This window comes from Acanthopagrus latus, chromosome 24 (genome assembly GCF_904848185.1).
Source record: "Acanthopagrus latus isolate v.2019 chromosome 24, fAcaLat1.1, whole genome shotgun sequence".
NCBI classification, from domain to species: domain Eukaryota; kingdom Metazoa; phylum Chordata; class Actinopteri; order Spariformes; family Sparidae; genus Acanthopagrus; species Acanthopagrus latus.
In genome coordinates, this window is record NC_051062.1 from 10,287,321 (window position 1) to 10,308,898 (window position 21,578).

The 21,578-nt window shown below is 42.6% G+C and overlaps 1 protein-coding gene across 1 annotated transcript in view; it reads right to left on the minus strand.

Moving 5' to 3' along the window:
* The window catches only part of LOC119015553 (FERM, ARHGEF and pleckstrin domain-containing protein 1-like), a 77,927-nt gene that overhangs the window by 21,732 nt on the left and 34,617 nt on the right, over positions 1-21,578 (minus strand). Inside the window, exons 5-8 of the mRNA XM_037091636.1 lie at positions 5,344-5,448; positions 3,457-3,499; positions 3,208-3,286; positions 581-678 (exon numbers count right to left, since the gene is read on the minus strand). Coding sequence (XP_036947531.1) covers positions 581-678; positions 3,208-3,286; positions 3,457-3,499; positions 5,344-5,448 — 325 coding nt within the window. The remainder of the gene's footprint in view (positions 1-580; positions 679-3,207; positions 3,287-3,456; positions 3,500-5,343; positions 5,449-21,578) is intronic.

Genomic DNA, 21,578 nt, shown 5'->3' on the forward strand with positions numbered 1-21,578 from the left:
GAATTGAATCCATAAATCCAGAACCCTCCACATACAGTGCTGAATAACAATGGTCGGGTGGATTTAAATATCATGAATGAATGTGAGGGGATGCTGATTCTTCACATATGGAGACCGAAGGCTGAGCCGTGATCGGGGGCACGACAGTCTCCTGCCGGCGAAGCATCTGCCCCGCCGGAGTGAGCTCACTTATGAGATCCTCACCTCCCCCATTAGTGTTAAATGATGAGCTCCGCATAGAATGTAATGCTCTCTTTGTCATTTAGTCTGCACAGTTTTAAACTAATCTGGTTTTAACAGCGACACACAGGCCACACCGCAGCGAGCGCTCCCCTTCAGGGAATATCTGTCGTGTTCTGTGATTTATGGTCCTCCACATGAGCAAAGCTGGACCCCACAGTGAGATGTGAAGGATGCTTTTCCACAATCCTGTGTAGTGTTTCATCATTTTTTCCCCCATTGGTGGCATATTTCTATTATTTTATTTATCATTCACTGTTCTAACCACCTGATTTGTTCGAAAGGTTCTATATAAGTAAAGTTTGATTGATTGACTGACAGAGGGACGCGTCGCACTTACACTGGATGATGTGGGAGACCATGAGGGCGGCACTGGTGTCGTTACAGATGAGGCGACCGCAGGCCAGGTCGCGTTTAACCTGCAGGGCAAACAGATACCTGGAGGAGGAAGATCAGATGGAGTGCAGACAGAAATAGACAAGAGGGACAGAGAGTGGGAGGGAGGGAAGGCAGAGAGCACAGAGGATGTGAGGTTAATGCACGATTTATAAACTCCCCTGTAAAAAGCACTTCTGTGAGCATCAACCTGATGGCATTCATACACACACTGTGCTGATACCAAACCCAAACTGAGAAAACACTCTTTTCCATTTATCTTTATGCAGTCAGCTACTCATAGCATGATCTGATGTTTCGATCAGAAACCGCACAGACGGCACCATGAAGACGACTGCGGTGCATTAAGATCGGCTAACCTCAAAAACCAAATCAGCTCACGGACAGAAAATACACTCTGCTTGTTATTATTTGGAGGGTTTTTTTGAGGATTTGTGACTGAAGCAGAGGAAAGAACAAACACAATCAGTCCGTAAAAAAGGGCAGAATCAAACTAATTTAAACCATGAGTCTGGCTGAATCACCAGCTCTCTATTTACTGTACGAGGACAAATAGCAGACCGGCTGCCAGAGGTACACACTCAGTGTGTGTGTGTGTGTGTGTGTGTGTGTGTGTGTGCGATTAATGGTCCACGGCAGCTTTTTAATGTGATATCCAATTTAACCTTTTTATAACTGCACGATTACCTTTCTAATAAAGTTAATGAGGCTTTGGTGAGCTTGATTATTTTAGCCTAAAGTAAGTTTTACGATTTAAGAAACACTACTGTGCCAGCTCGGAGTGAAATACACCCGTACAATCTCTTTCTGTTTAACTCCATCAGACTCGCAGCAGCACACTAATTGGCGAGATTCCTATCTTCAATAAAAGGCTTGATTAAGTCATCAAAGAACTCTTTCTTCCATCTGTCCATCCATATATTTGGTCAGTCTACCCATCAAAGGAAACACTGACAGCAGTGAAATGCTGCGAGAGCCAAACAAAAGGGAGAAGAAGAAGAAAAAAAAAAAGGCTGTGTGCCCACTTCCTGTTTAATACTGGAGTCAGCTGGCGCTCTGCAACACAATATGAGATCAGTGGAAGAAACTGGCCGCTAGCTGAGAGGTCGAACAACGTCAGTGGAAAATATGTAAAGCGTTCCCGACTGGTGATGATATTCTCTCGTTAAACTGAAAGTTAGAAATCGTTAGTATTTCAGTCCCGGTTGATCTGGCGACGTTCGTGGCTCCTGTGGTACTTTATCAGAAATGACAACTCGTGTTTCTGTTTACAGTGCAGCCAAACAAACTCGCATAATAATTGCAACTGGGATCTAATTTCATGGTTCAATCCCCTGTGATGAAAATAAATTGCATTTCCTGTGACTTCTTAAAGAGATAATATGTAATTTCCTGCATTAAAACGTCTGGAAAACGATCAGACCTTTGTTATATATGTTGTTGTGTATGTTTTCAATAAAGCTGAAGAAATCTGTTTTTTGATTCATGTTCACGATGACTCATTCATGTGTATTTCACCTGCAGTTAAAACTTTCAGGAGTGTGAAACACAGGAGAGGGAATTGATTCCATGACTCCACACTACTTGGGTCTTTTGCTTTTTATAAACAATAAAATAATTCTATGAATATTGTCCCAACTGGGCTGCCATATGCTGGACAGAAAACAGGTAAACCAGTATTAAATCTGCAGAGAGGTATTTAAAAAATGTAAATACACTGAGGGGCTGTAAAATGTAAAAAAAAATAAAATAATGTGTTTGAATTTGTGACATTTAAACTAATTAAACCTTCAAGTCTTTATTCGGTCTCAAGAGATCCGCTCACTGTCGAGAGGCACTTCCAGAGCTCGTTTCCTGCTTGGCTCCCTTCTCAAGTAAATCCATCTGGGCCCTCGGAGTGAACCATGGCATCATGGGAAAATATGGAAGTTCAAATCACTCTTGTATTTATGTTTTGCTTATGATAGTGCTGCACGATGCGGTCTGCTCCGTCAGACTAAACAAGACAAAGAGGCAGACAAGATGTTGGCTGATAATTTACAGGTTCTAAACAAGGAGGTGAAGAGGAGGCGATAGGTGGACGCACAAACGTTTTGTGCCATGTAATCTAATCTTTGGATGCCAACAGGGCAGAAAAGATGCTTCTCCAGATCCAGTGTGATGTCCGAGATCGCTGTCACATCAGAGTTTGACTTCCAGAGTAAGAGGCCTCAGTCTTTTTATAGTAAAACTCGGGAACAGTCATCTTCTTTCAGCTGTTTTGGAACAACAAATGTTTTCACAAGCCTGGTTCCCACATGCCGCCCTAAAACTTCTTGTCTGGGTGCAGAAAAAAAAAAAAGCATCTTTGATGTTGTGGCATAAGGATATAAATGTGTTATAAATGGTAAGCGGCAGACGAGGGAAAACAAAAGGAACAAAACAACATTTTCTAACAGATGGACAGAACTGACGGACTCAAAAACAGCCGGTGGCCAGACAGAAAAACCAACAGCACAACAACACTTCTTTGAACCTACGAGGTTCTTCTTCCTCAGATAGGTGTGGTTTTTCTGCGCTGTGAATACCTACCGAGTCAGCTCCTCCGAGAGCAGCGTGTGGTCGGGGGGGAAGAACTTGACCACGAAGCGAAGGATGGTGTTTTTAGGCCCTGGAGGAGGAAAAAATACAAGTTATGGTTGAGAGGGGAGAGACGGGACGAGGGAGGCGGAGGCTGAGAAGATGATGTGACTTATTTTAAATGGCAGAATCATGCTATGGCTATTTCAGGAAAACTGCGCGGAAGGTCGAAAAAAGAGACAGAATCTGTGAGCTACTTACGTCTGATCTGTTTCAGGGTCGGCTTCAGCAGATCGAGCCACACCTGCAGAGGACAAGAAGGTTTATTATAGTGTTCTCCTTAAATTAATCTGCGGGCTTTCTTTAAGTGTTTGTGTGAAAATTTCAACATTCTGAAATTTTGGACCTGTAACATAAAGCTTTCATCAATACTAAACACTTACTTAAATCCTGCCACTCCTCAAAAATGTGGTCTTGGATTGAAATGACCCCTGAACACAATGTGACACTGAAAATGCTCCTTATAAAGCATGATGGCAGTCTGAGGTGCAACGATTAGTCCATTAATTGATTGGCTGATTGTTTTTCAAGCAAAGATGTCACATATTTTCTGCTTCAAGGTTCTTAACTGTGAAGATTTGCTGCTTTTCTTTGTTGCTGACAGTAAATGGAAATTTGTTAGGTGTTTGGATTGTTGGTTCAACAAAACAGCAATCTAAAACAGTCACTGTCATGTCACTTTAATCAATAATGACAATAATCTTCAGCTGCAGCTCTCCTGTCAGTCTTACAATGTGAGCACATGAAAGTGTCATGCTTTAGATGCTGCTTGTATTATCTTTGGATGTATGAAGTGGAGTGTATTATCAATATGGGTTATTTATCACTGCTATAAAATTCACACTAGCCGACATAAACAAGATAAGAAGCCCTCAGCTATGGATTTGATATATGGCTGGATGTATTTGTGTGTTGGCCTGCTTCTTGCTGTGTACGTGTGCTTACAGTGTTGTTGTCATTTAGGCAGAATGACATCATTTCTTCCGCTGTACCATTTAAAAACGCCTGAGGCGATGAAATGCACAGTGAGCGTCTGTGTTGTGAATCCACTCATTTCATTTGTATGTGCTGAGTGATTCTTCCTCCACTAAGAACCACAGACTGACTGTTGTTCTGCATTACCAGCTCTTTCCACATATTAATGCAGATCCTACCAGCAGACGTTAGCAACAACAGACACGTACATGTGCATATTACAACAACCAGCTGCTCTTGTATGTAATCGGTGGAACAGCTCCAGCCCAGGTGGATGCTTGATTCCACATGTAGATAAAAGGAAGAGAGCTGAACAGAAAGTTCAACGGCCCGTTGAAAAGACTGTGCAAAACATTTGAGATGCTGGTGTTGATCTGTGGAAGTGACGTGGTTTAAAAGCAGATAACCGTGAGAAAAGATGTTGGTGCTGGAAAACCAGTTGTGCTTTTAACGGATGGATGGTTTGGATATAATCTGCATACATCAAGGTTTTATTCCAGGAGAGGAGGCAATTTGTGTCTGACCTCTGGTGACCTTGACCTGAACATTATTAAACGTATAATAAGACATACATAATTATCATCTATTATTAGATTTTTACAATAACATATCAGGAAGAGAACCCTAACCCAGTATGACAAGAACCACTGCTAAATAGAGGTCATTGGTAATAAATTTAATATAATAAGACTCATATCTTGGTCAAGGAACGTGTAACCTAACACTCAGATTCACACAACTATGATTCACTATATGTACTTTAGGGGAATATCTCTGGCTCCAAAACCACAATTTTTCAATGTTTTCAAGGGCCAGTTATTAAAAGGTGTGACACCTGCTTGTACCATTCAATCCATCGGATCTGTTAGACATGTTAAACACATTTCATGGATCTGGAAGTTACATTTCTGAAAATACTAAAGCTTAAAAATGTCTCCCAGTTTAAGAAATTCCCCTGGGGGCTAAAAAACACGACGAAATTCTCAAAATTCTGTGTAAATATGGCACAGAATGTAAACATAACACAACAAAATGAAACATGCAACATAACAGGTGACAACAAGTATGTTAAATGCGTCTGTGTGTAACTGTGTAGACGTGAGCATCTCTCACCGTCATCTTGCGCTGGTCCTGGTACTCCAGGCCGAAGTAGTCTCCCTCCGTCAGGTTGAGATGGACGCAAACCAGGTCAAACAGCACTTTACCGGGCGAACGTTGCTGGAGGAGAAGGAACAGAGATAGGGGAAACAAATTAGATCCGAATGGAAGGAGGAGAGCGGAGAGCAGGGGGGAGGTGAGAGGAGGAACAGGAAGCGATGCAGAGTTCACATGATATCTCATCGGGGGGAGTGCTGATAATGCAATTGGGGAGAGCAGGAATGTGGGTCTTCTTCAAAGGTTATCACAGAGGTATTCAACCAAATACGTGTCAACTACCTTTCCTGAGACAGCATTTATGAAGGAGTTGGTAAAACTTGCTACAAATACATAAAAAAAGCATGGATGGCATTTTCTCTAACAAGCCTTTCCTCACTAAACAAGCTAATGACTTTTGACCTTGTTGTAAGGTCCAGGCTCCAGGTTTGAGCCTAATGAATAGCCGGAGGCCGAGGCTCAGCTGGGAGTGCTCGATAATAACCACAACGCCCCAGGAAAAGGACAAGTGAGTGTGTGTGTTCTCCGTCTAACGGTGTAGCTTCACCTGATGCAGGGAGTTTGGAGTAAGCATTGTTTTGTTGGCATGTACACCATTATTTTTGCCTGGAGCGTGACAAGCATCAATAACCTCTACTACAGAATTTCGGGATTTCCAAAATAGACGTGGAACCAAACCCAAAATTAGCCCGGGATAATTCTCTGAAGCTAAATGGTACTACTCGGGGAGTTACAGTGTGCTATTATACATTCAGAGAGTCTGATGAGGCTCGAGTCAAGTTAATGTGTAGTTACACACAGGCAAGCATTCCTTTCTTTTCGTTGACAGGCACACACAAGCAAAAAAGAAAAACAGAGATTATGACTTTATCTGCAGATCTGAGATTCATGCGTCACCTGAAGACTAAACGCACACTCTATATTAAGAGTAGTAAAGGTAGGTGTTGATGTAAGCGTCTATATATATACTGTATATCACTCATGAGTCACTGCATGATGCTAAACACTGAGATTACAGTTTGGTTTGCAGAGTCAGGCCACATCATTGTTGCCTTAATATACTGGTGGATAACAATAAACAGAGAAAATATAAAATGGCAAAAAGCATCAATAACATACATGTTTTAAGAAAACAATGTGCAATATGAGCAATTTCACCATTTAGGCATCAACAATTATGACTGTTAGTCTCATTAATTTAAAGAGCACGAATGCCTTCCTGCACCTCTGGCATTTTACAACCACCATCTGACTGTTTTCATGGAGGCTGAGTCGTGGGGAGAAAAAAAATGAGTAGGAGAGGAATCAGAGCGGCGAAGGCCAGTGTGTCGGCCAAGTCCGTCACCATCTGGCTACCGTGTGTGTGTGTGTCTGTGTGTGTGTGTGTGTGTGTGTGTCTGTGTCCATCTGTTTCTGTGTGGTCAGTCTGTCTGCGTGGACACACCCGTGTACTGTACTCACACACACGCTCATTTTCTCATGCTACCCAGGCCTTCTAGTAACAACGTCAGATAGCGATGGTACAAACTGACCGAGTGACAACCCCCGTGTGTGTTAGGACAGAGCGAGACTGGCAGATGCCATCATCGTGTGCACCGCTCGAGGATCCCCAGAGTCTGGATGGGATCCAATTCTGGGTATAGCAGTAATCTTGGTTTAAAAGGGAGGAGAGGAGAGGAGAGGAGAGGAGAGGAGAGGAGAGGAGAGGAGAGGAGAGGAGAGGAGAGGAGAGGAAGTGGGAGAACAGGTTGGGAGAGAATCCGAGAGCAAACACGGCGAGGGAAGGAGACAAAGAAGAAAACCAAGATGGAAAATAAAGATATATTGGTGAAACTCCTCCCTCCTCTTTCTTTCCTCAAGTTTCAGCCGCAAATACATTACTTTAAATAAATCAGTTCATTCATCTTCAAACAAAGACTTAACTCAGCAAGGCTGGTGTGTCTGTCCACACTGATTTTGTGTAACTTCATTTGAATGTTTCTTTGATTTAAACCTCGCTTTTGGCCTGCATTGAATTTGCCTCATTAAAAACTTGCATGGAAACTCCTGTGTGAAAGGTCCAACTTCAACAGGACAGCGTCCAGGTCTCTGCAAAACAATGTTGAGCTTGGAGGAGACACGGGAGCTTCGTCATGTGACCCAAAAAAACACATGCTGGGACAGAAAGAGAGGAGGACGGGGGAGCTTGGTGTTAGAGATGTGGAGTATACAGACAGAGGAAAAGTTAGACAAACAAAAACTATTAATGATTAACTTCCTTCCTTTGTTTATATTTGGTCTGGAAGAATCCTTGAGTATGTGTGCCACATGAGGTTAGCATAAAGGTATTTAGTCACTGATTGATGAATGTATTGAGACATTTCTCCAAGCGAAAAGGGCATATTTTGTGAGTTAACATGGTTGCATGCTAGCAATGTAACATACACAGTGCATACATAACGTTAGTGGTTCATTTAACAAGATATTTAGCCTCTCAGCTAAAGCACTGCTGTCAGCCATGTTTCTGTCTTCTTTGTGTGTGTATTAAGCAGAGATTAGGATGCCGCAGAAAAGCATGAGCGTGAAACTGAAAATATCTGGGGATGGGGTGCAGCCGGTCATGTTGTGCAAGGTGAACTGAATTAGACTGAGGCAAGATTTCCAAGTATGTTTTGGGCAAAAGCAATTTCCTTTAATATAAGCAAACCCTTCTCCAGTAGCTCCAGTGAGCCTGTGTGCATGCATTGGGGAGATATCCCATATCACATTCAAGTAATGTAAGACTCTGGAATGCAGAGGGGAATGCCATTGAGGGAATGGTGGTGAAATGTTTTAGATATTAATACCAGTAAGAATAATACAGGCGTCACGAACACATGATGTGTACATGCTGCGGTTTCTTCTTACCCGTTCAACATTCGATTCTGTAAGCGCTGCCCGTCATGAACCCGACAGCATCGAGTGTTAAAGCAAACCTGATGCTAAATGTGAAACATAAGTCACCAGTCTGGTTCTCAAAACAACAAGCTGGCAGGAAAAAAAACATCAATTTGTTCAAAAATTGAAGCTGAAATTAAAAGGTGAGAGCAGAGGACCCAGAACGTGAGGACAGCGGGACTTACACCCACAGGTCGGATTCTAGCTTCTGGGCACTGAAGCAAACCTCTAAAAACAACATACAGTAGTTCACCGAATCTGCTGAAAGACGTGGGATCAAACTTCAAAGCTGTATTAAAACAAGTATGGGAAATTAAACCTTCAAAAGCCAGATAATATCAGAGATGATTCAGGTCTGTAAGCCAAACCACATGCAAGTCTTTTATTTTAAGTTGGCAGCATTTGGCTTTGACGAGATAGTTCTAATGCAGAACCAGGAAATGAGAGAGAAGTGGGATGATGTGAAACTAAACAAAACACCCACTCGTATCCGGTTTTAGGCCAAAGGACCAAGCAGTGATTAATTACAACTGCGGTAACAGTCACAGAAGACTCAAAATACTGTGTAAACCTCGTTGGATCCAGAGTGCCTTTCACTTAAAAACCTTCAGTGTCATCCCTGCCTGAGATAATAACTTAATCCCACTTGCCAGCAAGGATAAGACCACCTTGTGGCACGCAATGTTTTTTTCTTAAACAGTCAAGGATTCTCTGGTTCCAATTCTGCCTCGTGTAATATATAATACTATTTAACACCTCCAGCAACTTCTGGATGGAAATCACATCCCTGGAAATAAGAAAAAAAAGCAGTTTTCTATGGCATGAAAAAGGCTATAAATCAATGTGCAACCAGACGATTTTAGATCATGATCAGCTTTGTAGCCCACCATCTACTTTTCAGGTGAATCACAGAGATAGTAATTGATTCTTAGAGGATCCTTGCTGCTTATACAAACCAAAAGAGTGGGGCAGCCAATTAGATGGCAATAAAGATTAGAGGGATTTCGTTGCACAGGTCTTTGTTGGGTGACGTATTGCAAGGACGCAAGGTTAACACACAATGATCTTGTATTAGATGGTCATGGATTCCATCTTTTCTACTGTTTTGAGCAACAGAAGCAACACCAGTAAACAGTGGAGCAAAGGCTGCTTACTACATTAACGTGGCCCTTACAAAGGAAGGAACAGCCTGATCTCGTGATCTGCTCACATCTTGGCAACAGCTTCGGCAGAGGAAACGGTCACCCAGTCGAGGTCAAACGTGATATATATAGGTTCTGCATGTATCGGGGTAACGGATAAGGAAAGTGAGGATTGTTAATGAAAGAGCACCCCGGGCAAATCTCTCCGACGAGTCCTTAGTTTGAGAATTTAAAAGGTCTAAAAATAACTGCTGTGTCTGTTTCAGCTGAACAGAGCAAACTGGGCCCAGTGGAGCCCAGACTGAGGTCCTTTCAGTTCAAATCACAATCACTTCATTCAGCAGCCACCATCAATGAGGCTTTCTTAGCTGGCCAGAAACATACACTTGTGCTCCTCACAGATCTCAGAGCGTGAAGTTGCTCTTATCTAGCATATGTGGAATGATGCTTAGCAAACAGACACACTGAGCACTTTGCACACAGGGAGGCATTCACTGGCATGTGCACTCGCATGCAGACATGCAATTAAAAAGACTGAGGTCAGATTTTCCCACTGGATTGTAAAAATCAACGTGCAAAGGCCACGGCTGCATCCTTAAAGGCAGAGTCCAGTTTCACACAGCTGTCCTTTTGGGCCTCACACCAACACGGTTCTTGTCTTTTAAGATAATTAGAAGGCGAGAAGGCCTAGCAGCGAAGCCCTAACAACCGACTGTCCATCAGTGAACCGTGCTGGAATCTGGACTCAAGCCTGGCAAACGGCATCAGCCAAAAAAACTTCCACAAGGGACACGCCGAGCCCTCACAAGTCATCTAAAATAGCTCCAGACATGGGAAAAGGGACAAACACATGCACTCGTGTTTGCATCTTTTCACCGTTCCCTTGCAGTGATTCAGCTGGTAAACTAAAATCCTCTTGTTTGTGACGTGGTGAATGAGGAAAACACAACACTTTTATTTATGGGACAGCAGAGAGCAGTGAAATAAGTGGTTATTCTCCAGCAAGGAGAAAAAAAGGGTCCATATAAACCACTGGGACTGTCTGCAGCCTGTGGTCACTGCTTCCTCTTTGTGTTTACCTTTCATAAAATGACTCATGCTTTTTTTCTTTTCAGCAAACTAGACTCAAAATTATAGTGGTGCAACAGAAACAAAACATTGAGGGGTTATATGTCACAACTAATGTTGGAAAGATCCATTCTGGTCAGCTGGCAGGTTGATTGCGGTAGATCCCACGCTGTGAGTGTTTCTGGTGTGTGTTATTGATAACAAACCAGGCAGCGTCAGCCCAAATTGATGGCAACTGAACCAAAATGCTTCAAATAAAGGTACTCATAATGTGCCAGATTTAATTAAGGGTGTCCTGTAAAAGTTAACAAAACTGTAAGTTGATGTGCAGATTCTCGGTCTTGTCATCAGGGCGAAGACAATGTACAGGAGGAGCGTTTCGACATGGACGATTACTCTCGTCGGACAACTGCTGCTAACTGTAGCTCCTACAGTACTTAGCTCTGTTAGCCATGAAGTTAACCGAGGGGGGGTGCTGATATGTACACCACTAGCACAGGAACTTTGGATTGACAAGGAGCACGAGAATGGGAATGCTGCTTTTGCCATTAGCAATATCGTAAACAGGCAGCTGGCTTCTGCCTTGATAATTAAAAAAAATACAGCTCATAATTGAATTAATATCATATAAATGTGATGACTTGTCGACTAATGTCTCCAACTTGGCCATGATCTCAGAGACCGCCTCCCAAAGTGCCGGTTCAAGTGAGCTAAAGTTAGGTCCTGCGTTAGCTTCCTCACTAGCTTGTTAAGTTAAGATCCTCCTATTGGCTTTGGGTTACTTTGCTGTGACACATGCATTCAGCCCGTCTAAATAAGTAGTTACTACCAGGTCTTGCTATATTAAGAACCTCCTCTTACTGTGTAAACTAACTTCTACAAGTCGACTAGGAAAATCTGTAGTTAGGGAAGCCCTAGATTGAATTTAATAACACAATGTGACTTGCTTAGCACAATCAGTGAAGATGTGGTCTTATTTATACTTCTCTCTCACTCACTCCCTTGTCTGCTGTCCAGACAATAGTTAGACCAATGGGCTAGTTGCCTATCGATAGACACTTGCCAGTAAGCTGTCAGAGCGCCTGTCTACTCGTCAGGCTGTCTTTGTGCCAAACACATACTCCACAAAGTCATCAGCCAGCAAAAATACAGAAGAATCAACACACTTCCCCATCCTACATCCAATCCCGGGCCTCTCTCATGCTACAGGGTTAGCGCCTGGCTAAACTGGGATGTATATCAAAGTAATTGCTCTGTTTTTTTTTGCTCTCCAGTCTCTTTTTGCCCCTCGAGGCCTATAGCTGAGAAAACCTCCTTATTTCACTTCACTTTATCTCTTTGGTCTCCATTCTCTGCCTTTGTTCCTGTCTCTCTGTGGCCACAGCTCCCTTTATGTTGGAAAAGAGCAGCTAATGAATGTCCATCTATCTTTCTCCCATGCAAAGTAGATAGATCGGATGGTGCCGTGTTCTTGAATTTGGAAGCCCTACTTCTCACTCTGGAGCATTCATAAGCTTGGAAACAACACAGACGGCACAGAGACTTTGTGGGATTTTTATCTGGCTGAATCAGGGCTCATCAAAAATCACCATCTTTTAACAAATGAAAAACCGGGAGCAATGTTTTTGCAGGTTATGTTTTAGCTGTGTTTAATTAATTAGGAAAAGATTTTCCTATCAGTAATGGTTCCATTGGAAAAAATATGAATGTGTTGCATGTTGATGCTACATGGCACTACAACTATTTTACGTCACCCTATGTGAACAGTTACAACCCAATATGTGACATGAATCAATAAAAATATTTATAACCATGAACAACATGTTCCCAAGTTCCGAGTTGTTCCAACCTTTGTGAATTTCCTCAGTCAAGAACTATTTTTTCCTATTATTTAGAGCCCACATGAATGCACCATCACTCTCCTATTCTCTAAAAAACCTGTGTCTTGTTTTCTTTTTACCATATAAAAGTCTACCTCGACATATTTTACCTGTTAATCATTGTGTTTTTCCTCCAGTATTTTCCTTTACTCTCCCTTTCTTTGGTTCCTGTCTCGCCCTGCAACTCCTGTCCAAGTAAAATATTCTCACCATGTGTCGTGGTGTGCGGAAGGTTTATAGAAACTCCCACAGCGTCACAAATGCAAATGACCTATGAAACCCCCCCAAAAATGACTGCACGTACCATTTATGGTTGGGTTATGCTATATTACATTTGGCTTTTTTTTCGTTCAAGTTTATTTTACTACAAGCACAAATCGAGCCTCAAGGCTTTTTCGGAAATTAAAATCAAGATATCCCACTGCCCCTGCGGGATTGTGATTTTCAAAATAAAGTGTAAAGGCACGCATGGAACAATAGAATATGACTTGAGGCACATCGGCATGGAGTAAAGGCATGTTTGAAAGGTCTGTAATCCTGCACTCTGACTAATGTCAACAGGGATGGAAACCAGATGGGTGAGACCGACGATAAGAACTCTCTGCCGAGGGAAAAGACAGGAAAAAAAACACCTCAAAGCCGTTCGGTTTTCTTCCACTGACCCCCTGCTGTGAACTGCAGCGGGGCTCTTTTTCAGCTCTTTGTCAGACGGATGAGAGAAAGAATGCGGTGTTATTACTTTCAGATATTACTTTGAAATTTCACAAAATCTGACCCTTTGTGAAGATGGAAATGTCAGGAAATCCATACTGGATGGCTAAAAACAAATTAGCTTCAAGGGTACGAGACAAAGAGACAAGGAGAGAGCGGCAAGAAAATAAGGGAAGGACCGAAAATGAAAGAGAGAGATACACCCTGCTGAGAGAGGAATCACCTGAACCTTGACTAAACTCCTGGCTGGCTGTGAGTGTTCACACCAAGCAGTAATTGGAGCTTTTAAATCTGTGGGGTTTTGTTTTTCATGGTCAACCTTATCATGATACTCAGGTTTAAATCCAAAGCTGTCTTACTGTTTTTCTACCTGCGTTTCTCAGAATGCATGCTGTCATTCTGACCCGTTCCAAAGATCATTTACTTGGAAAAGCAAAAATTATATAAATTAGGAATTTTCCCCCAAGGCACAAAATCATGACTCTCCGCCATGTGTAATAGCCTAAACAAACAGGGTATTTTTCTGCAAGGACCAAACACAAGTCCATAAAAATCCGGTTTAATAGTGTCATGTTAACATGCTCATTCTTCAGCTTGATGGTGCTGCTATATCGACGCTGCCTGGGGCAACTAGAGCTCTTGTCATGTGAGAAGACAAATCACAAAGATCCCCCGCTGTTGTTCTTCATCCCCACTGTGGACCGTACACTGGTTAACCCAGCAACAGCTCCGCTTGAGTCAGGAGAGAAAATGCTCCCTATAGCGTGTTGGTATTGGCTAATGTACCATTACCAGTTTCTCAAATGAGAAGGGTATGCAGTAAAGTAACAGGTTTTATCACTGTACCGCTGTGCTTTTATTGTTATACTATATATTCTGTATATTTCTGTTTTTTCATCATTATATATGCTTTTCATTCCTACATTGTTGCATTTCATTCCTTTGTGTATTTTGTTCTCATATTCTTGTTTATATTCCTGTATTTCATTTTCATATTCCTGTTTCTCATTTTTCTCGTTTTTCATTCTTATATTCCTGTTCTATTCTTCTATTCTTATAGTGTCTTTTAATTTATATATTGTTGGTTTTCATTCTGGTGTTATTGGTCTTCATTCATTTATTCTCATTTTCATTTAATATAAATGTTCAAATTCATATATTCTTTTTTTTCTTATACTCTTTCCCTGAGGATCAATAATCAATCCATCCATCCTTGTATGAGGCTAAAAGACAGCCTTAGATTGAACTGTACAACTTCCCCCCCGCGGAAAAAAAGACTTTAAAAAATAGCAGTGAACAGCAGGACAGCTGGGAAACGCTTCCTCCCTCCTCGACTGTCAACCAATCACATCCTCGAGTTCAGATTAGGTTAAACGGCTTAACCCGCTGGCAAGACGTCAAAGCCAGTTCCTCCGTACTGCCAGAAGGAGAAAGGACTGTCCACGCACACACAGACAGATGGACACATGTACACACATATGCCTAAGTGGAATGTTTAATGGACAGCATATTGGCAGAGTACCTGCTAGCATTGTCAGCAGTGACTGCGCGGTGCTGTGGGAAATCAAAACCGGCAACACCCTGATGGGGGATGATGAGGATGCCTACAGGCTGCTATGAAGACAACGGCGTGTGGCGGTGTGCAGTGTGTGTGCACTAGAGGCAGACAATTAAATCAAGCAGCAAAGGGGAATACATGCACAATGCTGCACCATTAAAAAGCAATCGGCGTCTCGTGCAGGGTGGCAGCGGGCACGCCTGTACTTCGCCTTGTGCAATAATGAGGTTTGTAAATCTCACAACAGGGCTGCTTTGTTTCCTGAAAAAAGCCTCTGGAGCTCCAAGAAGAATCGGGATGATAAAATGGAATAAGATTTTATCTCAGGTGTCTTAAAGGGCCATGAGGATACTTTCAGCCTGGGTATCATTGAGTGCAGGCTGCTAATTTGGAAATGATCTGTCATAATTAGGTGTAGAAGTCGTGAGTCTATATGTAGAGTGATGATGGCAAATACCACAAAAATGAAGCCAAACACACCTGTCAACCCAATCACAGGCAAAGTTCAGCTGTTAATAACCCCCTTTTTTATTGCATCAAATAACAATTAAACCAAACTTAACACAAAATGAATGCTTGAACATACATCAGGGTGATACGAAGGATTTTTTGAAGTGTCAAGTTTTTAATTTGGCCCACGTCCCATCTGTTAACATGGCGGGAGCGGGATTTATGACCTATATTGCAGCCTGTAAATGGCTGCAACACACAGCCCATATAGGAAATGAACGCATCATAAAACCCTTAGCACACTTGGGCTGCAGTTATGTAAATAATGAGTCATAATAACTGAGTCAAATCAGGTTTTCATGATCTCCTGTGAGATCGGGACAAAGTCCTTACTGCTACAGAACCTGCCTGAGAATTGTCCTGCTTTTAAGTCATCTTCTGTATCAAAGCATTCAAGTGGTAGTTGTCTGAGCATCTATGACTACACTGAAATTAAGAACTGCAAACAGCTAATTCGGCTTTTTACTTTTATGTGTCAGTTTGACAGTAACTATATAGGCCTCTAGTTGTAGCTGAATCAAAAGCAACACTATACTTCCTGTTAACATTCCCAAAGCATCATGGGATTTGACGTTCCACAACTTACAGAGCAACAATTATCAAACTATAACAAAGACAAACACAACATAAAAACAAAGAAAGGCCAAATCGAGTTTTGAGTTTTAATTGCTTGAGGTTCCTCTCCCCGTTAAACCTCACGGCAAAGAACCAGCCATTCAAAGCGAGTCACATATGCTGTAACGTTGGCATGTGTTGTTGTTTGTGCACATGTCACTGAAACAGATGATTTACGAGGAACAAATAGGGTGTGGAAACACAACTGAATAATTCAACTAGGCCTGCGGTAAAAACATGTGTGTGTGTGTGTGTGTGTGTGTGTGTGTGCGTGTGTGTGTGTGTGCTTAGATGCATGGATGATTTACAAGCAACGAGTGGAATTTAATTACGCAGCAACCGAGAATCTTCGATTGGATTGCGAATAAAACTGGATATCTCGACACACCTTAAACACTCATTTTCAGAGCAAGAAACTCCTCCACTCAATTTCAAATGAAACATTCAATTAGCACTGATAAGTTAAAAAGAACCAGAGATATTGCTAAATCCATTGGAGAGTAATTAAAAAACACTTCAATCAATTACTAAATCACTGCTGAACCCAACGGAGTGGTGAGAGTGATTCATCACACGATGCAATGTTGGAAGATCCCAATTAAAGACCGCAAAGAGCAGACCGATAGAAAGTGGATTATGATGGGTTAGTCTCTGAAAACTGCATGACGAAACAGTGTGACAGAGTGAGAGAGAGACATGAAATCTGAGAGTAAAACAGAAATGTGGAGCGAAAGAAGAGTGAAAACCAACATTAGATTTTCTCCCAAACACCACATTTCAGGCTACATTCCTCTGCTAGTTTCTCAGAGAGACGAGCGGCTGGAGACTCAGGGACACAGCAGGGGCGACACCATTGAATTCCACTGAGGCTTCTGGAAAGCATCCAGAGCGGAGACGAGGACGGAGCAAGGAGAGAGATTAAGAAACACTTCACCTATTGAAAAAGAGAGCCCGGTGCAGCGTGCTCCCACACACACCCTCGACCACGTCCAAACACTTTCGGAGTGAAGTTCCAGCACCGGGTCCAGATTTGCGACAGAGATTGAGCGCAGCAGCTTTTTACCCTTAGAAAAGGTTCAATAAGGAGCCATGGTTAACACTTATCAAGGGGGAGAAATCTCATTTAGGATACTGAAGTCGACACTTGGATTTAAGCTACTTGCTGAACCCACTTCCACAGCACTGGTTCCCAGACTCTCATGCTGAGGAGTCGCTTAATTCCAGTACACATTTACATCAACAAAAACAAGGGCATGAACAAACTGCCTTTAGACTGTAATGCAATCAAGAAGCAGCTTGAATTACTCCAATCTGACTCTCTATTATGTGGAGTGTTTCAGGGGGAGAATTCATGCCTTCATTGCTCGAACACAAGCTGCCTTAGTGGTGACTATCACCTACGCCTTGGGAAAACCCCTGACACAAGCAAAGTATTCTCCTCCATCATCAGGTGCAGATTTACGGCAGTGCGGACAGCTGGAAAGAGAAGCCACAATATCTAATAACTCTGTACATGTCTGGCTCATTCTGTACAAGGCTCCAGGGTGCACGTGTCCAAAAATCAGGTGCAGCTCAAACATTTTTTTATTGGTAGCACCTTAAATTTGGTTATTGATTCAGTTTATTTCTGAAACAACTTTGTCACAATAGACACAATAAACCCTTAATTAAACAGTACTCTCAGGTGGACCTAAATTATGTCCAGGTGCACCCTAATGAAGAATTAAGTGCATCAGTGCAACCATTGTGAAGTGTTCCTCTGGAGTCCTGTCATAACAAAGAAAAGACCAGTAAATAGGTCATTTCGGTCCATGATTACTTTCTGAGTGGCGTCTTGTGCGCCCCTCACTGCCTCACTTTCTTCTTATCAAGCATAATTCAAAAGTAAAACCTCATACCGCAGGGAAAATTATCTGATTGTGGGAGAAAGAACAGCTCCTGTGTCCAAAACCAACATGTATCACAAAATTATTATTATTTTTTTAATTATAATTTATTTTATTTTTTTTACTGGACAATCTCGGCCGGATTCATTTTTCAAACCCAACAGGAGCTCTAAATGAGTTTTGGCCACCGTCCAGGGTGTCTGGTTGTGATGATAAACCTTGCAGCATTTGGCTAGCGGCTGATGTTAATTTCCCATTGTGTTTAAAAACAACAGCGTTGAGGTATTACCATGTAAAAACTGGAAGTGTGGTGGCGGAGTCCTGAAAGCTGAGATATTATTATAGCCTGTAAAGCATCAAATACAGGAAATAATTAATATCCTACTCGTAAGAAAGGAATGACAGGACGAACTTGTAAAAACAGCGGTGAAATCTTCACCATAAGCCCCTCTCGACAGGCTGCTCCAGACCTAATCCACAAAAAAACGACCAATTTGTTGCTGTGGTTTTGTGTAGCACAGTGCAACAGAGGTACAGTGATTACCCTAAATGGGGCCCAGCTCTTCCACTGTTGGCTTGACTGGCCCTCCTCACTGGGGACCTCATTCACTGCAATTACTAAAAGGATCCCATCTGCAGCCAAGCAGAGCGGACAGTGTTTGCTCATTCATTGGCTACTGCCGTAATGCAAAAGGCTTCTGTGGGAGTCGGATGTGCGCCTGTATGCATCTTTCTCTCCGGCTCCCAGTGCTGCAATCACCCCCTTTCTGCGTTTCCTCGGCAGGGGCCCTCTTCATTTCTTTCTCCCCCCTCATCCGTCTCCGTTTCAGAAGCGGCCCAATTGTCTCTCCATCAGCAATACTCTTCTCACTGAGCAATACTCGCCGTCTAGCTCCCTGGTTCCCCTCCTCCCTTGCTTGGAGGCAACTCCGTCTGTGGCCCTGTCTTTGAACTCAGCACGTCTAAATGCTTCCACGTGGCTCCATGCACACACCCACCTTAATAGTAAAGTTTAAAAAAATGCCTGCTTACTTGTTTATATCTCACTCTAATGTGTTGCAAATAAAACCAATCCTAGAGAATGCCAGTATGAAACTTCATAGATTCCCATGGGGTTATTCTCTAAATTTGCCCCACAGGAAGGTCAAACTCTTGGGTCAGCTACAGAAAGAAAAATAAGGAGTACAAGTAGTGGAGAGGAAAGTCAGTCCACAGTCAGAAGTCCCTCATTGAGGTCTCTGACCACAGGAATGAGACAGTGGATGCCAGCCATTACATAATACAGCACAGCTCGTCTCTGTGCGGCTCTGGATCTGAGCATGCTGCATCCACATGTTTCTCAAACTTCAGGTTGAGACATCACATAGAATCACACAACGTTTCCAAGACTGATATCTTGATTTTTTTTTGTGTTCCATCCCCAAGCTGACAAACTATGACTAGCAAGTTGCTGTTCGGGTAAAAAGGTTCAGCCAGAAAAAGGCCCAGAAACAATGATGCACGAATGTTCTTGATAACGTTCAATAGTTCTGTGGAAGTCGGTGGAGTTACTCAGGAAGATGAATCACCCACGAATTTAAATGATTAAAAAAGACAATACATTATTTAGTTATGTTCTTCTCCCATCTATGAGAGATTCATGAAGAGGGCGATATTACATCCGCAAATCTAATCAAATATTTATTTTAATAGGGCTGTAATTAACTAGACTTAAGAGAGCTCATCTGCAGGGCAAGTCACTGCCTGCACACATGCCCTCACTCTATACGAGTCCGTGCATATTGGCCTATAAACTCACATATCCAAGTAACATGGTTTAATGTGACCCTTGTGGGCCCGTGTAAGCAGCATCAGTATGGGTTTAGTGTGTCACGGTGCTGGATTGAGCAGGCTTTTAACACACACACACACACAAACACACGCAGAGCAGGTCTCTCCGGACGATGATGAACGAGGCCTGCCAAAGCTACTGTTAGTTCTGTAAGCGCTCCAGGAGAGCAGAGAGACAGAAAGAGATTACTCGGAAGATCAGAAGCGAGGGTTTGGAGACGGGACGGGGAGGAGAAGAGAGGAGAAAGCTCGCATCAGCCGAGCTTGAGACGATGGCTTGTAAAACCAGAGATCACAAAGCCAGTGTCTGAGCCTCACCCTGAAAAGGCTACACTTACTGACTTTAAACATCACCTTGGATCTGCCCACACATCCAAACCACTGCGACTTAGCTGCCAGGAGTCCTGCCAATTTTAGAAGACATGGAGAACCACCATCATGGCTCTGGCTCCGGCTCCGAGCTTTAAAATACACTCTTTCTCATCTCTTATCGTTTTGTCTCTCCTCAGTGTGAATGCCAGGAGCGAAAGCACACTCTAAAAAAAAACTGATGAAAACTTTGGAAATAACTAAATCTCAGCTGTGACTAATGGCCTTCAGGGTAAAATACTGCGGTGGTGGAGATACAAACATCTCAAAATTAAATGTGAGACTAAAAAGAAAAGTTTGTTGTTCAGCTCAAAAGCTCGAAAATAACTTTGCGACTCAGTCTGGACAAAACTGTAGCCGTCTGGTTCCGTGCATACTAATTCACTAATGGGAGGCTGCATTCAAACTAATTTCCTCTGCTCTTATTACAGGCAAATAACTGAGGTCTCAGCTGTGGAAGCACAACAATGAGGCAGTCATACCTCTGTTGTGGAGGAGGGATGAGACACAGCTAAGCAAAGATTCCTTTAAAGGAGCAGTTCTCCCAGAAATAAAAATTCACTATCTACAAACCTTTGTGCCGACGAAAAAAACAATAAGCTTAAATCTTCACTGTAGCTCTTAAGCTAATAGCCTTAGCATGCTACATGTCTGAAGTGACTGTACAAGCTGAAACGTGCACTCAGGGTGTGAATATATCAAATCAACTTAAAATCTCTGGGCTTCCTGACACTTGGATTACACCAATAAAACTTTATAGAGCCATTGTCTTTTTGCTTTTCTTCTGTTTTAATAAAAGTTCCCCATCTTCTACAGATGTTGGTTGAACTGCTCCTTTCAAAACGCTAGAGGAATATGTGCAATCAGATCAAGATAGACAACAACTCAGTGGTAATGAAAGCCTGTCACTGCTCCTTTTGTCTTTTAAAACACTTCTTAAGAAAAAGGTGTGACTGGCTCGCTATCTCCCCTTTCTCATTCCTTTCATATCAGCTCCCTCCACATGTATCACTTGCTCCCGAGGCAGCCGACAGCACAAAGGCCCATCCATTTGAAATGTCAACTGCACCGCGTCGCAGCTGAGGAGTGAGAGTGTGTGCATAATATGGTGAGGGACTTGTAGCTCATTTATCGCCAGCCTCGGGGGAACTGCTAGTCTATCAAATGATGTTGTCTATAAAGAGCTTCCATCATCGTAATCCTCATAACCCTGCCCCCCATGGTCCCGTATCTTCATCATTTCACTTTATTAGGCAAGAAAAAACACACACAAAAAAACACACGAGGTCAGGAGCCATGCAGATCATAAAGCCGCAATCCAATCATGCAACGGAAACCACAGTGATCTTATTGCGCCTGAACACACACAACTCCCCCCCACACACACAGTCCTGCCCAGCATCTCCTGCTACCAGACAGTTTGGTTTTAAAGCTTCTGACGTCCACCGAGAAGGTCAATCTTGATGTGGATATATTGGATGGTCTTGCAGGGATTAAGGTCAAGTAAGCAAGCCAGACGAGGAAGAGAGAGCCCTCCCTCAGTATCATATCATCTTTGAGACAGGAAAAAGGAGACACATCTGAACCAATAAGAGGGTGTCCGTAGGGAACAGACTTAACTGAGCTCAACTGCACCGCAGGGAATCATCAGGACATCTCTGTCATCATGAATATTGAGATCTTGCAGATGTCTGTCGTGACCTCAACG